A 23,572-nucleotide genomic window follows, 5' to 3' on the forward strand; every position below is an offset into this window, starting at 1 on the left:
GGGAGGAAGCCGCCGCGACATGGCGGAGGGGGGAAGCGAGGCGGTGCCTCGTGTGGTGTGATCGCCTCTGTGGGGTCACAGAGCCCGAGGGGGTGCTTGGAGTGAAAATAAAGGAAAACGTGTGAAAAAATGGAGTGAAAGCAGCAGTTGTGCAGGCCTGAGTTGGCCTGTGAGGTGTATCTCGTGTGCTTCTGGAGTTGTGCGTGTTGGTTTTAATTAATTCATTAGCGTTGGTAAACTTCCTGAGGACACTTTGTTCCGTCGGGGGGGGGCTTCACGCCAGCAGGGATGAGGACAGCTAAGCTGATTCACACAGATTTCCCCATATATTTCCCTATCTTTCTGTGTCCGCATGGAGAACAAGCTATTTCCCAGCGCTGTAAGAGGCCTGGCAGTACCAAAGATACGTATGTCCTTCAAGTATGTACTTAAAACCAAGTGAAATCCTCAAGTGCTGCAGCTTAAGCGTGGTTTAGAAGTGGAGACCAAAGTGTCTTCGCTAGGTAGTAAGTGCGGGACATCACAGCAAATAAATAGTGTGGGGGTTTGGGGATTAGGGCCGCTTGCTGTTTGATTGCAGGCTTGAGTCTTATTAGCAGTATTGTGCAAGACACATTGGGAATGGAATTTGGAAGCCCACTTTTAAAATACTGGCTTCTGTGTCAAAAATAGTATTCTCTGCACAGCCCACCGGAGTGGGACGCTGTCCTCTGCTGCTGGGAGTCCTCACAGAGGTCTAAATAACAGGAATGAGCTACAGTTAATGTTTACCGCTGCTTGCATCTAAAAAGTAACTACTTCCTAACATGCTGAGGGGTTTAACACCTTTAATTTGCGATCTCTAGCTTCTTGTTTTATTTGTTGTGTTATCTTACCTTGAAAAGATGATTGTGCTCAAAGATGTCATAAACAGCTAAGGCTTCCAGAGCTTGTACTGGTTTTGAAGATCTAAACTCATCTGTGGAAGATCTTGATTTATCTCCGCTTTAAAAAGAGGAAGAAATTGTGCCCTGGAGATGGTTTGAGACTTGCCTACAGCCATCTGTTTCTGTGGTTTAGAATGACTGGGGTGTGCGGACGTGTTGGTGGATATGTCTTACAAGACAGTAAATACTGTGTCAGGGTGCCTGGAGCTGTATCAGAAGTCACATATCTCAATGATGCAAAGCCTTAAACCTGTACAAACTGATCCTGGCAGTTCAGGAAATGAAATATGAGGAGAAAGCTTAAATCCCAATGATTTCTTTTTTTTTTTCTCTTTTTTTTTTTAGGTTTGGTCTGCATTCTGACAATTTAGATACTTAGTCTGCATTCTGACAAGACTTACTGCTCGCTCAGTGAGTCCTCTTTTCCTTCCTTCTTCTGTCCATAGCCACAAAATACGTTCCTGCTCGTCACCACCTTTCTCGTATGTAGGCTCTGTACTTTCACTTGGTAGCTCTGGATTTGAATTTTTATTCTGCCTCAGCTGTCGGTATGAGAACTTTAGAATAGAGCTCTGCTCTTGCACTGGACCTTTGCTTACTCAGTATTCGCTTTGGGAACTCACCTCTTACCTACTCCGAGTGATAGTGATTGAATTCAGATCTCCTTCCAGATATTAAAAAGCTCAGGAACGTGAGTCAAATGTTTGGGGCATTTAAAAACCTGAATGGTATCAGATACCCATTTTATACAGCAAGTTGCGGCATTTGTACGGCCTCAGATTTAGCAGCTGTCTGTACGATTCAAACTAAGCCTTTTTCCTCCAGCATGGAAACAAGGAAAATTCAAACCATTTCCTCAGCTGTGGTAGGTTTATGGAGAGAAATTGCATTCAGTTCCCTTAACACGGGCCTGCTTTTGGGATCATATAATGGAGGGGATCCAGGCTGGTCCTCCCTACAGAGTAGGAATAAGGCAAATTCCAGAAGGCCCTGGTGTTCCTACAACTGGCAATTGATTTGCTTGATCCTAAGAGCAGCATGTCTTTAATGGGTGTCAGCCTCCAGAGCCTTGCTTATCCCTGCTGTTATCTTCACGGGAATTATGTTGGGATGGATTGATGACATATTATGCTTTTTGTTGGTTTTGGTTTTAATAGATATTTCAGTCCATCACCCAGTTTCTTTATTCCAGTCTCACTGTGAAGAACGAGAGCTTTCATTGTGGTCTCCTGTATTTGCTGTTCCTCGGTTTTTCATTGTCTGTGATCAGAAAAAAACACATGGAGTTAGACAACGATACTGTCTGTACTTGCAGGCAGCCAGCAGTTTACAGGGCCCAAAGAGAAATGCAGACAGAGAAGCACTTCGAAGCATTCTTGGAAAGAAACCTGCCTTCCACCTTGCGTGGAGAACTACAAATCCCTCAACAGAACAGACGGCTACATTGCAGGTGAGCTCTATGCTACAGATTGGACGGGGTAAAGAAATGGAGGAGACTCTTCAATCCCAAATGTAAAAGAGGTGCTGACTTTCCCACAGCTTCTGATTAAAATGCCAAACTGATTGATAACTGAAGCAGATCACCCAGTTATAGAACTTGTACCCAAAGCACGCACAAACAGCTTAGCACCCCACTACCAAAGCTGCTGATTTGCAATCTGCAGAAGTGTTTGTTCACTTAAGGACTAAGATAACGTGAAGGATATATGCATTGTAAAGGGAAACTGTTGATAGTTGTAGTCCCCTCGGTCCAGCTGTCAGACACAAGCTTTCAATTTCTTTTTTTCTGATTTGTGCCATTACTTTGATCTTATTTCTTAAATTTCAAGACCCATTTTCTGTTCCTTCTTAGCTGGGGACATGGAAAGTTGCATAATGGTATGCCTGAGATTGACCAAACTGATGTTGCATTATTTTGGAGCTATGTTCCTACATTATTCAAGGAGAATGGGTGAGGCAAATGTACTGCCTATACAGCACTAATGCTTCCACAGCCTGATTTTCCCATCTGCCAAAATTCTCTTTTGGTCATTATACCAGGGATAGAAGCATTTCTTCTGCCAGAGGAGCCCTGTAGACTCACTAGAAGGCAGGCTTTGTTGGCAACTTAGGAGAATTCCTGGTGTTCTTCCAACAAGGCAAATATAATCAAAAATAGGAAGCCCTTTCATCAGCTTCCCTTTTAGTTTCGTTTGACCATGAATGCTCTTGGTTTTCTGACTGAATCTCTCCTTGGATGTGGAGAGGACTGTCAATGGTTATGACTGCGTCTACTCTACAAAGTCCTTATAAGAAAGTAAATACAAAATCTGATTCATCATTTATCTGAGCTTTGTTTCAGCATGTAAACTGAATGTATACTGAAACTCAGACTGTTATTTTGGGACCGTGACAGGACCTGAGACTCAAGTCTAGCTATGGGTGAGGTTCCACAAGGTGTGGTGAGCTAATCTAGCAGCTTGCTGCTGCCAGGTGGGACAGGACACACAGGGAAAAGGAGAGTAGGGGAGCCAGACTTCCCTCTTTTTGTATAGCCAGCTCTTACATCAGCTCAGCAACGTGGGCGACTGCAGCCTAAAACTGTGGATCCTGTTTTACTTAAACCATTGTAATTTCCTGGTGATAAATGAAGGCAAATGGAACCATAGTTTGACTCACTTCTGTGCTTTCTAGTTTTCCATTTCACCTTGAAAAAGTGCCATTGATTAATTTCTGTAATGGTGAGATCATTTAGACTGTGCAATAGCCAACCATCCCGGCACTGTCTTTTCATATATTAAAAAAAAATTAAGAAGGAGATTGGATAAAGATCTGCAGTCAGAAAAACAAAATTACTTGCTGGAAAAGCTTGAATTGTGTATAATTATGACGTGATCTAGAGTTAAGTCTGCCCTCCCAGAAATGCCTGCTGCAATAAAATAAGTCTTGCCCAGAGGTTGAAAGGAGAATTACACTTTAAAGTCATGGCTATTATTATTGGAAACTTTATCACTGCACTTGCTGCTTAATAAGAAAATGTCTTTATTCCCTCCCCCAACTCCTCATTTAAGAATCACGTCTTTCTTGCTTCCTCATGCTGTTTTCCCTGTTTCTTTTCCACTTCCCTATCTCTTGTGTTTTCTCTGTTCTCTATTTTGTATTCACTGGGCAGCCCAGTGTGTAGGCACCTTGGACAATAACACGATGGGAAGGGACTCAGCTCTGTAATGTTCTCTGGGGCTCGGTCTCCCCAGCCACTGCTCAAGGTTGCAGAAGCCTTGGGCAGACACTGCATCGCTTATATTTGGTTTGTAAGTAGAAAATCACCAGTATGGCCAGGGGATTAAAATAGGGGAAGGAGGAGCACAGGACTCGGGGGTTAGTCAGAGTTTACCTACTGGAAATTTTGATTCAAAGATGTGTAGGCAAAATAAGTCATCCAGGTCAAGTCCTGCTTGTATCCCTGTGCTAAGTAATGTAATACAGGAAACTTTTTACAGTTGTTGGTTTTTTTTTTGGACGTGGGATAGGCTTTTTTTTTTTCCCCTCCAGATGCAGCATTTGTATGTTGGGTTTTTTTTATCAGAATAGGAGCGATCAAATTACCACCTCCTATTTTTCCGCGGTGTTAATGAGGTCAAGTAATTGATGCGTTCGGTGCTCTGGCGCTGGCAGGGTGTCATACGAATGGCACACGGACTATTTGCGATTCATCTGAATGGAATGCAAAGGCACAGGGGTGCCTATGTGGGACTCACGCTATGCGCCAGCTGGATCTGGGGAAGGCTAATGCTGGTGTGGGTTCGCAGCGTAGGGTGCCTGGAGAGAGCTGACAGTAGCAGCGTGGCTTCTGTGCCTGCACAGTGTGAGGTCATGCAAAAAGGCTGCAGACCGTGGAGGTTGTAAAAGGCATTGCATATCGCTTGGCTTATTTGATTCTTTTCAGATTCTCCCGGGGAAGGTTCAGAAAGTTCATACGCAAGATGTTCCCTGTCCTGAACTGGCTTTTTTCGTATCAGTTCAGAGAATGGATCTTGAGGGACCTGCATGCAGGCCTAAATGTTGGGATGTTTCAGATTCCTCAAGGTAGGCAGAGAGAAAAAAAACACTCTTGCTTCCTTTCCTACGTCATCCTTTTCATAATCTACCGCCTGTATGTCATTTTGCTCTTTCAGATGTCATCAGATTATGTGGGAACTTTAATTTATAAATTCCCTAAATCATTAGCATATTTATTTGCACATTTGCAAGAAAGCGTATGTTCTATAATCTATTACATGGTGTAATTTCAAGGAAAGGACACTGCCTCTGTTCATAAAGTCTTCCTCAAACTAAATCACAATATAGACTATTAACAGCATTTTCCTATATTGCAAATGAAATAACACAGTCTTTAAAATCCACCTTGCAAAATCAGGTCTGTTAGATACTTACATTTTTGCTTTCTAGGGCTGTTAGGAATTTGGCTGACCAGGTTACCTCTGCCAATGGTCAATTGCTTCCTTTCCACGTTCTGCTGCTCGATGCTATATGTTATATTTGGGACCTCGCATCATATCTCAGTAGGTGAGGTTTATTTTGTACTGCAAAACATTTCTACAGGACGTAGGGATTGTGTTCAATGCTGCTTCAAAAAGCCGCCAGGATGTCCTAGTCTATTTCATCTAAAATGCAGATGTTATTTAGGTGAGAATCCAGACCCAGAGATTCTCAATTCATTGTTCCACCCCTTTGCAGCTGATCTGTGGTGAGAATTTCAGGAAGTCAGTTCAGTCCCAGCTGTGAGGCGCCCTGTCCCCCTGAGGACACAGCTCCTGTGTCACAGACATCACAGCAAAGGAAACAGCTGGAATGTCACTGGAGGCATCTCCTACGTAAAGTAAAGGGCCAGCGCAAGCTGCTTCCCATTTACCCTCAGGATGTGACTGTGATTCATGATTTAGCTCCTGGTCTTCTCCAGGCGTCTTGTAGTTTGTTGCCATGACTGAGCTGTTGATAGTTTTACATTCTTAATATGTTCAGAAACCAGATTATTAAAATTCTGTTTACGTGTTTATGATAAAAAGTAGATACGTGGAGTTCTGGCCTCTTTGGCAGTTCTTTCTCAGACTGACTGTATTTTTTGGACTTGGAAGTGTCCCTGCCAGTGGCAGGGGGTTGGAATTAGATGGTCTTTAAGGTCCCTTCCAACCCAAACCATTCTGTAATTCTGTGATTTTATGGCAGTTCATTGTAATGCATCCATTTCTGTGCTCTACATTCAAATTTTTTTGTTGTGCATCTGATCAAACAAAGGCTGTTTGTAAAATTGTAGGAGTCCGAGATTTTCAGATGGGACTTTGGAAACTTTAGGTACTTATTCAGAAACAGTAAAATATATATGAATAAGATTATATATATGAATGAAAATAGACCGTCTCATCCTGTACAGACTGGTGGGGGGGTGAAGAGATGTCTGTGTGCTTTTAAGATAAATCCTTGTTGCAACATCTCATGCAGTTCCATTTTCTTTTCTATGTTCTATTGGTCCCAGGCTCATTCAGCATCCTAAATCTGGTGGTAAAAAACATTCTGAAGTCTTTTAATTTCAACCAAACGCTGTCCTTTAATGGTTCAGTGGACAATTTCTCAGACCCTACACTTACGAAAGGTTATATGGAGGCCTTGACACTTACTGCATCAGTAACATTTTTGACTGGCATCATTCAGGTAGAAGATGAATCTATTTTATATCCTTAATGAGGTATCCTTATGTGTGTTCTCTGTACAAATGTGAGAAGTGGAACTGCTTGCATGTTTTTACCACAAATACTAAGCTCAGCACATTTGAGTGCATATGTTGTACAAAGTGGGATGTGAAGGTCTGCCTCTTCCTCTCGGGATATCTGAAGAAGATGTGATAGGTTCAGATTTACGTGTCGATGATTAATACATCCACGTGTGAAGTAAGTTATTATCCTTTGCGTTGACCAGTTCTCCAGTATGTAGACCCTTAGGTAGTCCTACGTAACTGCCCACACTTGATATAAAGTACTCCTATTTTGTTTGGGCAGTGTCTTACTTAATTGTGCATAATGAATATAGCACATTCAAATAACTATCCATCGTGGATGGCAGTGAAGAGTCATGCTCTTCAAATACAGAAACAAGAAGGGCGGGTTAGACATAGCTAATTATATTGCATCTCGCTTCTCGTTTGTTCCATACAGTTGCTGCTAGGCTGCTTCTGCCTGGGGTTTGTAACAAAATACTTGCCGAAGACTCTCGTTGATGCTTACCTCACTGCAGCAGCATTGCACGTCATTGTATCCCAGTTCATCTTTATCTTTGGTGTCATGCTTGACTTCCATAAGGGCCCCCAAGACATTTTCTGTGTAAGTAAATTCATTATTAGTCAAAGAAATGCATGTTTCTTGTAGGGAACAATAACAGAAGAAAGAACAGTTGCAGAAATCGAAGGCAATTTCAGAATAAGTCAGTTGCTAAGGGATATTTGTGCAAGTCTCAGCTGTGGTTTACTTTCCTTCCTGTTGTCTTGAACGGTGTATGGAGATTATTGTGCGACATGCAAGAAGAAAAATCTGTGTGTATTTTAAATTATTTATGTAACTTTATAATTTTTAGCATGTCTATATTCATAATAGAGCACGTCATAGAGTAAAAGGTACTTTTTTTCCTCAGTTGACCATTGTGGGCAAGCTTTTGGACACACAGTGTCTTTGTCATATCTTACAAAGAAGAAGCAGGCTCAAAGACAAGTTAATGCTAAGTCTTCCTAATTTATTTTACTAATGTCAGTGAAAGGTGGTGTAGAAGAGAGAGGAAGGATCAAACTAGATCTGAGTTACTTGTGGCAGTTTTTTCTCTGCAGATACCAATAGTTCATTTTAAATACTGTTTTGCTCTTGGCATCTCTCTCCTCTCACTGAAGATAGTTTTGTAGCCAAAAGAATGGGTTCAGTTGTCCGGGCAGTGTGTGTCAATCTTCTAGAATATAAAAACAGTTGGAGTGTCTGTCTCTGATCCTCTGTATGATGATTCCTTTTCAGGATATATTTCATTACTTCCGGGCTCTCCCAAAGGCTAATGCCACCAGCACATTGCTGTTTTCGCTTAGCTTGCCTGTGCTATGGATCAGTAAATGCATCAGCATAACTTATAAACATAGTCCAATTGCATTTCCTATGGAACTTCTCTTGGTAAGTGTTCTCCATAATGCCATCATGATAACTGAACGAACAGTTCAGGAATGACCTGTCTGAGATGGTGTTGTGGGGCTGAATACCACAAACAGCCTTTGTCATTGATTTGTGGGGTGGATTTCAGCAATGAACTTCTTCATTCTTCCCCTGCTACTGTGAAAATAAGCTATCCCTGCTCACAAAAGGCCATGAGAACAAGTCACAGCGAATTGCCACATGAATAAAAAGCAGTGTATAGGATGAAACCACCATGGAAACCCAGTTCAGGACTCTGAGTGTTAATTCTTATCTTTATTAGAGAGTAGAACCATGAACCCGAAGCTTCAGAGTCTTGATCTAACTATGCTTCTTTTTTGGTCTGGAATTGTTGGAAGGAGATATTCAATTTTGTTACATTCAAAAGCAGTTCTTGCTGTAAATTCTGCAGTATTTGTTGCTGCTGTTTTCTCCCCTTTTCTCTTTCCTGGAAAATAGATGAGTTTTTTTTTTTTTTTAATCCAAACTTTCTACTGAAATGAAAATTCTGACTTTTATGGATAATCTAGAAATCTAAAAGATAGCTGCTTTTTCTATGGAAGAAGCTACCAAGAGTCCCACTTTGCTGACACTGGAGTTGAAGCCATTTCCCACTTGCCCAACAGGGGCCTGTGGGACACCAGCTGTGGCAGAGCATAACATTACAGACAGCAAGTCCTTTTGTACTGTTACTTTAACAGAAAAAAAAAAAAAAAAGAAAAAAAAAGTATTTCTGAATGTTCTTGTTTTCTTTCCCAGATCATCACAGGCACCATTATTTCCAATCGCATTCACGTTTATGCTGAATCCAGTAGTGCTGTGGTCAGTAAGATTCCTCAGAGGTTAGTTATCTATCCTGTTCATGGGGTTATACTTTTGAGATACGAAAGGATGTTTCAGTCTGTTCTTGAAATCTGACAGGCTGATTCTTACTGGGCAGCACAGTTTCAGGAATAATTCTTCAAGAGATTTAATTGCATCATCATTTCAGAACATATGCAGAATTCAAACTACAGTCTTCTTTATCAGATTCAGGTTTTGTTAGACACAAAAGAAGGAATTTGTATTTTCTGTGAGGTGAAAGCAAAGAGTCTTACCTATTCAGAGCATCTCCTGTGAGGTGCTAGATGATGCCTCTGGTGTTGGTCCTGGGTATGGCCTGTGCACAGAGCCCAGGCCAGGTTTAAACTTACCTGTTCTCTGATCCTGTAGGCTTCTGCCCCCTACAATGCCAGATCTACCAAACCTGAGCAAGATCATAATGCCTGCTTTCTCCCTTGCTATTGTAAGCTGCTTCCTTCTTGTCTTTATTGGAGAGAGGTACGCTTCGCTTCACAACTACAGTATTTCCAGCAGTCAGGTGAGAACAAAGCTGCACATACTTCCTAGGCTAAGGAGCGAGCTGAATTCAGGCTAGTAAAGCCACTAGTTACCTGACAGTGGTAGAAATGCAAGGATGGAGTGAATATGCCAGCTGACGGTTTTGTAGCAACTCGTTGCCCTTCCCTATAGAAGGCTGGCTGCTGCACATATATGAAATCCACAATATTGGCCATCTTTTACCCAGAGTGATTGCACCGAGAGTCTTTTAAGATGAAACTGTGTTAGTTTCCAGTGTTTCCATGCTTATTAGATTTAGTAAGTACTGGCTGTTTTGAAGTACTCCATGTTTTGCTTGTTGTGAATCTGTGTTAGAATGGAATTTATCCAGTAAGGAAGCTGCCCTGACTTCCTGTAGTCTTTGCGGATAAATATAAAGGGAATGTCTTTTCCACCGAGCTTTTGTTCAGGTGTACTGAAATTTGCCATGTGTTAGCCTGGAAACTTTGGGGTTCTAAGTGGATTTCTTTATAAATAACAATTAAGAGTCTTGGGTCCATGAGATCCTCTGCTGTGAAAACTTTGTGCCTTTTAAGAGAACTGATCTAATCATGGGAGACCTTGTTTCCCAGAAGGTTTTCTGGGCTGAGCAACCAGCAAGTGTGAGCAGAAGGAAATGTACTTCTTGTTAAGCCACTTCTATTTAGGTAAGTCATTCACTTTGGGGTTTTCTCTACTTCCTTATGTTTCTGTTTTACAGGAACTAATAGCTGTGGGGCTGTGCAATATTTGCAGCTCATTTTTCAAAAGCTTTGCTATCAGCTGTGCTATTTCTGGAACTGTCATTCAGGAGAAGACAGGTGGAAGAACACAGGTGAGCTGGGCTGGATTTGTAAAGCTTCCACACTCTCATCTAAAATCATTGTATATTGACTATAGGCTGACATTTCATCCAGACAATTTGTGAGATGTAAAGTTATATACCCGTGCAACATGAATTCACATGCCCTCTCTGTGTATGTTATGTACTGTAATTATGTGATATTTACAGCGTGTGATGTCTGCTGAAGGAAGCCAGAATTCTGTAGGTAGAATAAGATGTGTTCATGCAGTTTGAAATTGTATTTTAGTTAGTATGCCCAAAAAGCCAAATGGAAAATTGTTTAAGCACCCTTAATTCTGCCACTTCTTCCTAACTTTTGAGTACTTTGTGATCTTAATATTTTTTAGGGAGGGTTTAATATATAATTATAATTTCTAATATATATATTTTTTATCATACCTCTTAATTGAATATTTGTGTGTGCCTCAGTGTATCACAGAGGTAATTTTGTTTAATAAAAAGTTTGTTCCTAAGGCTGACTTGCAAGAGAAGTATCTTATTTCTCAAATGAAATTATCAAATAAAAATCCTGCGTTGTTGTGCATAAGAATAGTCTGTTTAGGCCAAATTTATATCTACTGAAAACTTGAGTATTCTGCAATTTGTATAACCCATTACGGCATACCTGTGGACTTTGTTAATTGGTGCTGTTACATGGAGCATACGTACTTGTTTAGAGAGGACGAGTAAGGAAATGGTTCTGGAAGGCATCTCTAATAAAGTATTTCTGTTCAGTTAGCAGCAATGATTGGAGCAACTATAATGCTGGTGATTGCGCTGAAACTAGGATACTTTTTCCAGATGATTCCTAATGTAAGTGAACATGAAATAGTTATAGTAGCAGCCTACTTACTTTCTAAGCATAATATGAAGATTTCCTGGACAGTCGGGGTTATATCATTCTCTAGAGTTAATTGTTTTCACGGGCAGACCAAACCAAAACAATGACTTTAAACTCTCCTAAATCTCAGCAGGCTGAAACACTGGATAATAAACAATGCATCTCTCTCCCATCTCTGACTGTTCAGAACAAGCTAAAATTGCTTGGCTAAAAGCATTAAAATTTCACTGCCAGGGTGTGTAATTTAGATGTATTTCACTTACAGTTTCCCATCTTCCAAGCTTTTTTGCACAACTGTATAACACGTTCATGAGCTCCTGTCTTGCATCTGTATAAGTAATTTCTGCTTCAAAATCTTTAGTGTTAAAGAGGTAAATAAAATCTTCAGAAATGGGAGTTTGGGTTTAGTGTCTCTGATTCTAGCTTGGTCATTGAGGTTTATTTTAAAACCATATGCACTACCAAACTGCCTTTTGTGCATTTTTTGCTGCAAACATTTGTTGCTTCAGATTGTTCAGAGTACTCATTTTTTTTACTTCTCTCTTAAAATTTTTATCTAGACTTTCTTTTTTTTTCCTTTAAGTTTTCTTAGAGAACAACTGACATAGAGCATTACTTCCTGATTTTTTTCCTGGCCTCTTTGTGAGACAGGAGAATTAATCCCCTTCCCAAAACTAGCTGACAAAACAGAATTTAAACATCTACTTCCCTTCAATCTCCTTTTCATTTCTAAGGGCTGTTTCAATAAATGGTGTCAAACAACTTCCTAAATTTGGCAATGCACTGCCCATGCTAATTGAAACCATTTTTCGAAACAGCAGCTCTTAATTCTGTAGATAATGTTGGCACTTCTCCTAGTGCTGCAGGAGGCATAGGGATTCACTGAAGAATATTGTAATGGAAACTACATACAGCATTTCAAGAGGAAGTCCAGTTGTATTGGCAAAAGTAATTGTCAAGTCAAACAAGTTGCACGCTAGTTTCATGTTGGTTTGCAGATCAGAGGAGATCTGTTATACCTATCCATAAAAATTATGGAAATAAGATTTAAATTCTGAGCAGTTTGTCTTGGATATCTGTTCCTTAGCATGTTGTGGATGCAATAAATATCAGATGGATTTTTTTTGATTTGTACAGGGTGTACTGGCTGCTATTGTGGTATTTAATATGCTACCTTTTCTTCAAAAATTTCTGGACATCCCCACTCTGTGGAGACAGGATAAGTATCATTTAGTAAGTGGCAAAAACCAAACCAACCAACCAAACAAAACAAAAACAAAACAAAACAAACAAACAAACAAAAAACCTAAGAATTGTAATGTGCCTTAAAGGGAGAAATGCATGTTTTGGGAGGGCGAGGCAAAGCAGTGGCCATTCTCTTAGGAGGGGGATCTTTTGAAATACCCACTGAAAGAATTGTACTGAAATCTCTACAAATCAATTTGCAATTCTATACAGGGAGAACTGGTCATTGTTGTTGTTTCCCAGATCCCCTGAGAAGGAAATTGTCTAGCTGTCAGTTGGGAATATGTTAACTCTTGTTCCGGATTTCTCATTAAGAGAAAGGCCCCCAGTATGATGTGACTCCTCTTAATTACTGAAGCCCTGCTAAAAAATCAGGAGATTTGAACTGTGCGTAAGATTTGCAGCTTGTGGGTTCTAAGGATTGTGAAGGCTTAGCCAACGTTGAACTTGATGATAGAAAGGATCAAAAAATCTACCAGACCTGCTTCTGTTATTTGCCATGCCAGAAATCAATCCTTTCTGTCCGGGTTGAGGGTTTCAGCATCATCAGACCAAATCTTTATCTGGGGACCTCCATGCAGTTTTGTATTTTCAAGAAAAAAGTGCTTACCAGGAGGGAAGTTCTCAGCACCATTTTTTCAGCCACACCTGGATATTTGCCTTGTTCTTCAGGGTAGACCAGAGTTGTGGAGGCATCTGTATAGCCACTGCATATCCCCAAATGCAGGGCAAAGGAAAGCAGGCAGTCCATCTTGTCCATAACTGTAGTTGAGTTATGCGTTTTGAGGTCCTGCACCTTTTTCTTGTGATCTTTGTGACTACGTCCAGGACTGGGGTCTAGAGTATCGCTAAGATTTTTTTTTTCTTCAATTTTCAAATGCTGGGCCTGAGTTGGAGGTAATTTTTAGATGATTTTATGGCTAATGTTCACTCTGTCTCTTGTTCAAAGGTTATTTGGCTTGGAACTTTTGCTGCAGTGCTTCGTCTTGGTCTTGATGTGGGATTAGCGATCGCCCTGGCACTTGCATTCTTCATAATCAGCATTAGGTCACACAGGTACTTGTAACTCCTAGAGCAAAATGCTAATTTTTCTGAGATCTGATGTTGTGGAGATAGCTATGCATGTGACAACGGAAAAGTAGTTTCATGTCTGTAAACACTTCAGTCAGGTCATTCTGGAGTCTCTAATACTATCCCAAAGCAATAATCTCGTCAAGTCTACGGGCTCTGGATTGGTCCTTTCTGCAGGTGTGCCGTGCAGCTGGAAACTGCTCCCTGTAGTGTAGGCATCAGCCAGGAGAGGTGATCTGTATACACGCATCTGTATACACACTTCCAGAAGGATAAAATGAGATGTTGTGTCTTTATTTCAAATGTATTCCTTAGTCTTCATGGCCATTTACCAAGTTGCTCTATCTTCTCCATAAACTTAATCTATAATAGCTGAGGGAGATTACATTGGGCCCACATTGCTCAGTTAGTTAGCTGCTGTTCCAACCAGGAAAATCATTCATAAATCCAAGCCACACCTCATGATATTTGCCATGATAGGGAAGTACTTGTCTGAGTAGGCTGAAGCCTCTAGAATAGCGCGCAAAAAGCTAGGAAATGCCTCAGCTCCTGCAAGTATCAAACTGATCCAGAGTGGCTCTGAAAGAATACTTTCAGGAAGAATTTCAGTTGCCTGAAACTCCCAGTATTCCTCTGCTCAGAGTTATGGGTGGAATAAACAAGCGGCTGCCTGTCTGGTCATTGGAGAGCTGGAAGACAGAACTGACCAGAACTCACCCCAGAACCATGCAGCACCATTAGCAAAGCACAGTACCCAAACCGAGGTATTCTCCTTAGAGGCAAGATGCTGCACTAAAGCTGCTGCATGACCTCTGGATCAACCTAGCCCATGTGTAGCCAGCCCTAAGCAGAGCTTGCAACTGCTTCCACCTGTACGTGTAGCTGTATCTTTGAGGAAGGCTGTGGGAAGATGGAGAGCAAACACACTTCCTGGTGTAATAACAATAATCCAATTGTTCCAGACCTAGAAATGGGACATAATACATTCTTGAAGGCACCAGCATACCTTAAGGGTGTGCTTGTGTGCTGTTCCCCTATTCAGCGAATGCTAATTGGGAGTGAATAATTTGCTGTACTCGCACCCTCTTAAGTTAGGGTTGGTATATCCAGTGAAGAGGAGAGAAATGGAGATCAAGCTTTTAGGAACATGCAGTTTTTCTCTGCTGTATGTGAAAACCTAATAAACATCTTGTTTCAGAATGAAGATGCTGGAGCTGGGACAGATTCCAAACATGAATATTTATAGAAGTTTATCCGTCTACAGAGCTGTAAGAGGAAACAAAAAACAAATGTTCCATTTCTCTCTGCAATGCATCTTTTTCCCTTAAATGCCTGGGGGTGGCCATTCAGACTCAGTTCATTTGATTCAAAACTTTGAAACTAAAGAATGCTTAAATATCTGGAGAGCGAAGTGGCTCGGGTACCTAGCTCAGCCTGCTCGGGCCCCGTGAAGCTCCCTGTGTCAATCTGTGTTGTCCCCGTGGTGGAAGCCACACTGTGGTCATTTCCGGAGCTGTTCGGTGTTTTATGCTGACCTGCTTTTCTCAGTCTGTTTTTGTCCACGCTATGTATGTTTTCACAATAACAGCTGTGCATGTGCTAGACTGACTCACCGATCCTTGTGGTGATGGGATAACAGCTAGGGCACAGGCTTTTTTAACACTCTATTGCTAAGACCTGCACCCTACAGAGTCGGGCAATACAGCAGTAAAGAGCTTTGCCACCTGGGTACATGCCCAATGTTATGCTGATGGATTTGCAAAGATCGAATAATAGAAGTACAAGGTTAGTAAGACAAGTACATAGTGTGTGTTTTCTGTAGTGAGCAATATTAAAAACAATAGGCTGGTTTTATATTGTACCAGCCAACTGTCATCAGTGATAGAGCTGCTGGAGGTACATTTTTTAACAACAAGAGGAACGGGTTTGTTTATGATGATTAGGTCCATGTTGCCAGTACCACTACCAGTGGGAGGTGTAGTTAACGTTACCAGAAACTCTGTCCTTAGGATAGCACCTTGCAGTCTATTGCATAGTCAGGAGGGGAAAAACGGCTCCTGCTAAGTACAGCTCTCACAGATCCAACTTTTGTCTTACAGGCAACGGAGATTGAAGGTGTCAAAATCTTCCAGTGCTGTTCTTCCATTTCTTTTGCAAATATGAATAGCTTCAAAAATTACTTGTTACGCAAGGTAAATGCCATTTTTTTCAGTTAGTGGAAGTTTCTAAGACCTACTGTTATCCCTGTAATAAGACTATTTTTCTCTTTCAGATGGACATGAAAGCAGTGCCTCTAGATCAAAGTGAAATGAGGGCTTTCATTTCAGCTTCTTCATCTGACACTTCATTGGAAAGCAAAGATTTTAAATGCTTTTGTGTCTGTGATCAACCTCTACCACCACCTAGGGTCAGCTTTAAAAGTATATTTATCTGTCTGTCTGTTCGAGGTGCCTGGTTTTCTGTTACTGAGGGCAATGTTATTGGCTTGCCAGAACTTAAGAGGCTGTAAAAGTTTATATAAAGCATATATATATATTTGCTGTTTGAAAATAAGCAAACATTACCACTGTATTTCTTCATATATACTTCGTGATAGAGCAATAGAAGCTCAGCTTACTGGGTGAATTAACTAGCAGTTGAAAAATTCAACATATCCTCACTTCTCCTCAGCCAAGAGAATGAATTTTGTAAGGTGTTTCAGTAGGCATTTTCTTCTTTTTCCCCAAAGAAGTGAGTGAAAGTGGAATGTGTACCACTGCCAATATTGCCAAGAACAAGTACAAAATGCCACAAAGGCAGCTGTGATTATCCTGATCGGACAATTATCTCATATCCTTACTGTAATTGGCTGCTGTGCGTCTTCTGGAGAGTCAAACTGAATTTTCCAAGTCTTAGTTTATGAAAGAAACTTCAGGCAAAAGAAGTTATTTTCCAAGCAGTTAGATGTGATTTGTATAAGTCCTTGTATGAGAAATGGGTTGAAAGACAGCAGTGTGGAAAACATATGTGGCACTGAGGTGCTTAGGAAGCGATGGATAATTTAACAGCATCTTCTAAAGCGCAGAAATGCAGAGGGTGACTTTTCCTGTCTTGTGCTATAAAAATAATAATTAAAAAAAACCCACACACTTGGAACTATTAAGAAAAAAATTTTACATTGGTCCACTCAGGAACCAGCAGGCATACAAGAAGGGAGACGAACAAGAGGTCTGCAGAACTCAGCCAGTAAAGGTCAGCTTACTGTTGCCTAGGAAGGCAGTGTATCTGAAAAATACGAGGAAGGAAAATAAAATGCCTTCTTAGAGTGGGAAGAGATGTTGTATGAAGCCACAGAAAGCATTTTTTTCTGCTTTTTTTTCTTTTATGGAAAGTAGAAATAATAAGTCAGATGGCAGTATCTCAGGCCATTTCAAGATGTGGAAGAGTGAGGTACCACTAGTGCTATTTGGTGGCTGAAGGCACTCTTCTAACCACATCTGAGGCTTGCTTAAGTCACCTGCTACTTTGCATACACTTGTGGCTTTGTGCTATATTTAGTGTTACTTCAGATGTGTTTTTTACCATGAGAGAAGAACTATCATGTGATTTACAGTGTTTATTTACAGCAAAAAAAAATTTCCACCCCCCTGGGCCTAGTTCTTCCAACCGCTGATGTACTCTCCATTTTCCATCCTAGATACCATATACAGCGAAACTGGTGAAGCGAAGCCACACAGGCAGCGCTTCCTCGTCGTCTTCAGTGAATTTGGTGCGCTGGTCCAAGAATGGAGACAGACACAACTCGAAGACGCTCCTGGTGGGAACAGCTGATGCACAGCTTCCATCCCCGGGCACTAACACAGGAGTTAAGACTGAAAAGAAGGAGGATGAAGGGAAAGGAGCTAGCCCTTTGGCAGGCTCTGCAATAGATAATTCCTCAGTACAGTTAGGTCAGGAGGAACAGTCAGTGCATTTGCCGTGTCCAGTTCACACCATTATTTTAGACTTCAGCATGGTGCAATTTGTGGATTTGCAAGGTTCAGACTTACTGAAAGAGGTAAGCAACCTAAATCTAGCACGAAACTGTGAAACCTAAAGTTTACCCGATATCATATGTTTTTTGGTAGCCTAGAGTGCCCTGCTACGTAACAATCTACATATCTTCCAGTTGACCCTTCAGGGTGCAAAATTCAGCTATTGATTTTCAGAAAATAATAAATTCCCATAAAGCCACTTTTTTAAAAGCAAAAGTCCCATTATTGATACTTGTTAAAACCTGCCATCCGTTGTCACTAGTTCTAAAATAATGTAAACCAAAAATATATTTATAAAAATGTCTAATTTGCTTTTTCCATTTTGGCTGTTTATTTTTTCTTCCAACTGGACACTTAGAAAAAAAAATCTTCTTCTTTAGAAGTGTAAGATGTAAAACTACCAGTTATCTTTTCTTAGAGTGATTTTATTGCTGAATGCCTAATTAGCCTTTTCTTTGAAGTAAGGCTTGAACATTTTAGTCTTCAAGTGGGGACCCTAGCCAATGGAGAGATATATTTAGCAAAAATAAATTTAATGTAGCTGTGCTGCTCAGAAAGACACAGTTCCAGATGGATTCTTACTCAGCTCTCTCAAAGTCTATAGCTCAACTTCAAAGATTTCTGTTTCATTGGTTCCTAACACCTATTGGGAATAATTGTGCATTGAGCTGATCCCCCTAAGATCCTTAAAGATTTATTTGCCACCTATTAAACGACCTCCCCTTTGGGGAGGGAGATAAGGTCTTTTCAGATTCCTTCCAGCCTCATACTGTGAAATCCTGTGATTCTCTTGGGATTCTCTGAAATATTGAGGTTTATGGCTTTTTTTTTTTTTTTTCAAAGTGACTCTTTTGAGGCCTTTTAATTACAAAGGGCCAGGCACAGAGAAGATGGTGAGAATCAATCCCCTCTAAAATCTGATTCTTTTGAAATTATGTTAAAACATCTAAAAATGCTGGACATAAAAATTGAGACTAACAGAATTACAGGTCATGCTTGAAAACACGGGTTCCTATTCTCGTTGTTTACACGTGGGCATGGAGTCTGTGCATGTAGAAATGTTTCGAGTTAGCCTGTTCCTGTGAGACGTTTTTGTTTAAGTGAAGAAATAACACTGTGTGCTGCATAGTGCACTGTAGGAGGGTCAGCGACCTGCCCTGGTTTCGGAGTCAACACTCATTTAGATCTTGGACACTCTGGCTGTTTAGTGCTGAGCTAAGACCTGGGATTTGAGACGCTGGAACAAGGACTTTCTTCAGAGATTAACCATTGCAAAGGAGTTTTTCTTTCCTCATTTATGTTTTACCTTCTGGTGCGCTTACATAAAGCAAGATTGTTCTAATGCTGGTATGGGATTCTTTCCACAGATCTTCCACATGTTTCACGACACTGGCATTACGGTCTTTATAGCTGGCTGTCACCGTGAGTACCGTATTTGTTTATTAATATTAGCTGATCATGAGGGATAAGTTTTAAATTTCAGTGAAATGTTTTAGTTATACTGCTTGTTGTGACTTCTGCTGCTGTTTATTTCCCCCCATTTTTATAGCCTCTGTGATTGCAGTGCTTGAGAAGAATGATTTCTTTGTCAGAGGTGTCACCAAAGGAGTGTTCTTTCTAACTCTTCATGATGCTGTGCTGGCTGCTTTGGAGAAGCATCAAAAGCCAGATGGGCTACAACTTAGCTCAAAAGAGGTTGCTGATAAACTACAAGCTAAACACCAGAAGGTAGGATATTTTGCTTACATTTAAGTCTTCGTGTTGTTAATTACTCTGTCAGTAACTTAAAAGCCTTGTGATGTTACTGAGGAAGTAGGGCAGAGCAGATGCTCTTTTGAATTTTTCAGTTATTTGGTGGTTTGCAATGGACAGAGACCAAAAAAACAAAAACAAAAAAACAAAAATCACCAACAATCCACCAATAATCCAATTTGCTTCTCTGAGTCCTGTGTTCCAGCCTCGGGAAAGACAACTTTGTGTGCAGACTGGAAAGGAATCAGGCCAGTTTTGCAGCAGGGAATGAGTTTGTGGCATTTTAGACAGTTTCCATTTCTCCCACAGAGCAAGGACCCTGCCAGGGCAGAGCACAAGCTCCAAGCTTTTTATTTCCAGAGGTTACTGCACCAGCTCCCTTGGGGCTGATGGGAGAAGTGAAGGACAGCACTGGTTTGATTTTCCAAAGAAATGAAGCTTGTGCACGTGATCTTTCTGCCAGTCCTGTGCAATAGTTTTTAAGCTCATACGCTGTGTCAGCCAAGTTCAAATAGGGTAGACAGTTGCAAGTTCCAGGAAGAGCCCTTCTTCTGAGCAGAAGATTCCAGCAATTGCCCCACCTCGGAAAAAGAACCCAGCCTTGGCTAACTGTGCTGTGCATACCGCCAGGCTGGGGTCCTATAGCTGAAGGAGGGGAGAATGAAGGAAAAAAAAACCTATCCAAATCCATAGGAAAATGGGTTTCTTGTGTTCTGCTGCTCAAGAAACAACTTGCTTAACTCTCTAACCTTGGCATTACACTGTCTAGCACAAAGGTATTGACCTTCCTGACTCTCTCCCATAGAATGAAGGTGTCAGGTACACATTCACCACTCTCTGTTTAGGGGACTTGGGGAAAAGGTTGGGAGCAGCTTCCATGTAGGAGGTGACAATGGTTCCCCAAAAGTCCACTGTGAGACGAGGCTGGGCCAGGTGTGCAGAAGGGACCTGCAGCAGCTTGGAGCTGGCAGCTTGGGAGCCCTGCTGGCTCATTCCCTCAGCAGCTGGGGTTTTGGGCTGCCCTGTGCTCCCACGCCAGCGTGGCCCTCTTGCTGCTCACATGCTATTGCCTTGGCATGGGAACCGTGCTTGACCGGCTCAACTGACTGGCCACCCTTGGCCTAGAGTAATGTTTGTGTACATTTCAGGAAATAGATTTGCTCTTGGAGAAGACCAGAGAGTTTTCCTCTACAAGGAATTCTGACACCAGATTTCTGCCTGAAGAGCCATCAGCTGTCTCATGCTCAGCCCAGAACGAAGCAGAGCCAAGCTCTCTCCAGCAGTTTGATTCTCCATCCTTTCAATCAGATTTCGAGGACCCAGGCTGGGAGAAGAGATGGAAGTAGACCAGCAATCCCTGAATTACAAGTGTTGGGGAACTGGGATGTCAATAGAAGGGAGAAAGGTACTGTCAAGCAACAGTTCTGGTGGTTCTTATCAGCAGTTGATGTTTTTTTTCTTTTCTGTTCCAGAGTTCTTAAAATAGACAGCCTGACTAATGCCTACGGTAATTCTGTTGTTCTAAACAAAAAGCAACATTTATATTATTGCTTTCAGGCATTTTCAAATAGATATGATATTCAGCAATAGCAACAGCAGAGAAATTTCAATGTACAAGATAATTCCTAGTTTCATAGTGAATTCTAGCAAATGATATGCACTTCTTTCCTGAAATTCTTTAGAAATTAGTTTAAATGCCCCAACTTAGCACTTTTTATATATTTATTGATTGTTAGCAAGTAAAACTCATCTGCCATATCTTGACAGATTACATGCAGGCAGTTTCATTATCTTCAGAAGTGTAGAAGCGTGTAGAGTGATGTGAAGCTTCAAAGAAAAGCATTTTGTCATTACTGTTAAACGAATTGCTGAGGTTGATATTGTCTGCACTAACAAAACATGATGCCAGTCCTTTGAGTAATTTTCCCTCCATCTGTCTTATCTACCTGAACTAAATCCCAGTAAACAGTAATTTATTTTTTCATGTTCTTTGCATTTTCTTACTGAAATAGTGAAGAATGGAAGATGTATTCATTTTGTTCTGAAGAGCCAGGAAAATTGTAAACTAAGACACAGTTAACACTTGGGGAAAAAAATCAGCTTACTTCTATTTTCTGTACATCAGCCGTAGAGTGTAACACAGTATTATCAGTACAGAGGTATGGTCTAGGATTACACTGAAAGCAGAAACATTTACTTATAGCAGCAATACACGCCACAAGCTTTTGCCATGCCCTCAGCCGGAGGATCATTTCATGGCACAGATTGCCCACTGCGAAGAGCGAAATTAATTAATTGAATTAATGAAATTATTTAGTGAGATTAATTGTAGATGAGTGGCCAGCACTGTCTCTATACTATTCAGCCCCTATTTCAGTGCAAAGTTTTGGTGTAAATGATGGGTCCTTTATATACAGGTCTATGCCCTGAGCTAAATTCCAGAACATGTGAACAGCTCTAACTTTCGCTGCTGGGCATCGCGTGGTTTCTTGACGTAGAGTAATAGCATGGTGGCCACTCTGAATTCTGCTCCTGGCTGCTAAATTTTAGCAATGATACGACGGCTAATAGGAATGTTAATATTAAACTACCTGTAATGTACTGCAGTGAGTTCCTCTTTTTTTCCCTTTTTTTTTTTTTTCATTTAACTTCATACTCTTCCAAGGGGTTTCTCAAGGGGAGCCGCAGCTCTGCATGTGTGAAATGCAATGGCGAAGGATTTTAGTGAACATTACCGTGCTGAGTTGCTTACTGGGAAGGAAACTGAGTGCTGGAACCCTCATACCTTTTGGACTGAAAGACAGGAAAAACTGAAAGCTCAAATGGTATTGAGTAATTCTTAAACCACATATGCTTCCCTACATTGTTTTGGACAGTGGCTTCACGCCAAGCTCCTCTCAGCTCTGTTCAAAACAGAGTAATACAAACCCCATGAAAAGCATAGCCCTCAATTCCAGATTCTCTTGGCTCTCCTATGGCAGCCTTGATTTAAGATGAAGTGGCATTCCTAGCTGTTGGCACCATGCAAAGTCTGCACTATGAACTTAAGACTTGATTTTTTTTGTTGGCTTGCATAGGAGAGCTTGGAATCTTTCCTTCCTACCCCCATGACTCCGCAGAGCTGAGCACCAGGGGACAACTCAGACGTCAGTATGTTAGCTCTCAAATTATGGGGATTTGCGTTGCAAAACAAATACGTTGCCGAGAGGAAGTCCAGACAATCCTGATCTTTTTCCCTTATAGCTGCACGGCGCCATAACTCTGCTCCTGCACATGTACAGAAGGCTTCTGTGTTTAGCCAAGCACAAATCCCTGGACGCAGGCTGCAAAGTGACAAAGCACGTACTTTATGGCCGAGGACTCCACCTATACCTCTAAAAAGCCACAGAAGTCGGAGTTCAAAGGCCTGTCTGTAATCGTGTGCTTGCAGGCAGTTTGATGTTCTCACCTGACCTAGTTGCAACAACTCCAGTTGTTTTGTGCAGACAGCAGCTTTTTAATGCCCTTCCCAGCTAGCGTGATGCCACGATGTTTTCCTAGCAGGACACGCTGCAGCAACCCAGGCAGCTCTCCCATTGCACCGCGAATTAGAGGACACAGATCCCAAAACATCACCACGCACGTTATCGTTACACACCGTGCAAAGCGCGTGCAACCTGCCAACCCTGCTGGCGTTTTAGTAACACACTGCTTTGCTGCATGAATGGCTGCAGAAGACGTAAAGCAGTGGAGGAGCCCCAGGAGTCGCAGGGAGTGTGGCAGCAGCAGTTCTCGGGGCAGCGTGCTGCGGGGTGTCACGCCGCACAGGGAGCTATGAGGGAGGACCAGATGGACCGGTTACGGACGGGCACAGTTCGGGGGCATTCATTCTGCTAGTGCCAGGCTGCCTGGGGAAAGAAGGCTGGATTTGGGCTAGGGCCTGGCAACCCTTTGAGGGTCCTACCCTGGATTAGAAGAGTCAGGGAAGAAACCTAGCAGGAGTGGAGGTGCTCCTTCCCCTGCCAGTAATATCTTGCTTCTGCAGGAGACCTCTGCGTGAGGCTCAGATTGTGATGGCACGTGGTGTTGGAAGCAAGCGTCCGAGGGTCTGCGATCCCTATCTACGTCCTTGCTTTGCTTTGTTGCCTTCCCAATCTGGCCACGTGCCGTCTTTGAAGTCCTCACATGAAGAAACCTGGCCCCGGGCCACAGGAAGCATGGAACAGAGCAGCAGCCCCGGCAGGTGGGAGCTACACCTCGTTAGAGCCGACTGCAGCGCTCATTTAGTACAAATATGGGGCACCACATCCCTCTGCAGGAGGAGGCTACCAGAGTACTGAGATCCC

At 41.7% G+C, this 23,572-nt stretch overlaps 1 protein-coding gene across 6 annotated transcripts; it reads left to right on the top strand.

The window, feature by feature from the left end:
* Positions 1 to 14: 14 nt before the first annotated feature.
* SLC26A8 (solute carrier family 26 member 8) lies at positions 15 to 21,845 on the top strand. Of its 6 annotated transcripts, none has more exons than XM_040535731.1 (21): positions 15 to 506; positions 1,272 to 1,337; positions 2,119 to 2,376; positions 4,852 to 4,991; positions 5,355 to 5,471; positions 6,439 to 6,614; positions 7,115 to 7,279; positions 7,955 to 8,104; positions 8,882 to 8,964; positions 9,335 to 9,482; positions 10,203 to 10,316; positions 11,061 to 11,138; positions 12,304 to 12,399; positions 13,361 to 13,467; positions 14,681 to 14,750; positions 15,582 to 15,674; positions 15,755 to 15,889; positions 17,159 to 17,518; positions 18,863 to 18,917; positions 19,045 to 19,223; positions 20,396 to 21,845. In XM_040535731.1, exons 3-21 carry the CDS (start codon positions 2,207 to 2,209, stop codon positions 20,591 to 20,593), a joined length of 2,634 nt encoding a protein of 877 aa, XP_040391665.1. In that variant the 5' UTR covers positions 15 to 506; positions 1,272 to 1,337; positions 2,119 to 2,206; the 3' UTR covers positions 20,594 to 21,845. The 6 variants fall into 6 exon arrangements, with proteins under 6 accessions (XP_040391665.1, XP_040391666.1, XP_040391667.1 ...); XM_040535732.1 differs by having other exon boundaries at positions 15 to 199; XM_040535733.1 differs by lacking the exon at positions 15,582 to 15,674.
* The last annotated feature ends 1,727 nt before the right edge of the window (positions 21,846 to 23,572 follow it).

The sequence above is a fragment of the Cygnus olor genome, chromosome 24, assembly GCF_009769625.2.
Source record: "Cygnus olor isolate bCygOlo1 chromosome 24, bCygOlo1.pri.v2, whole genome shotgun sequence".
Lineage (NCBI taxonomy): Eukaryota > Metazoa > Chordata > Aves > Anseriformes > Anatidae > Cygnus > Cygnus olor.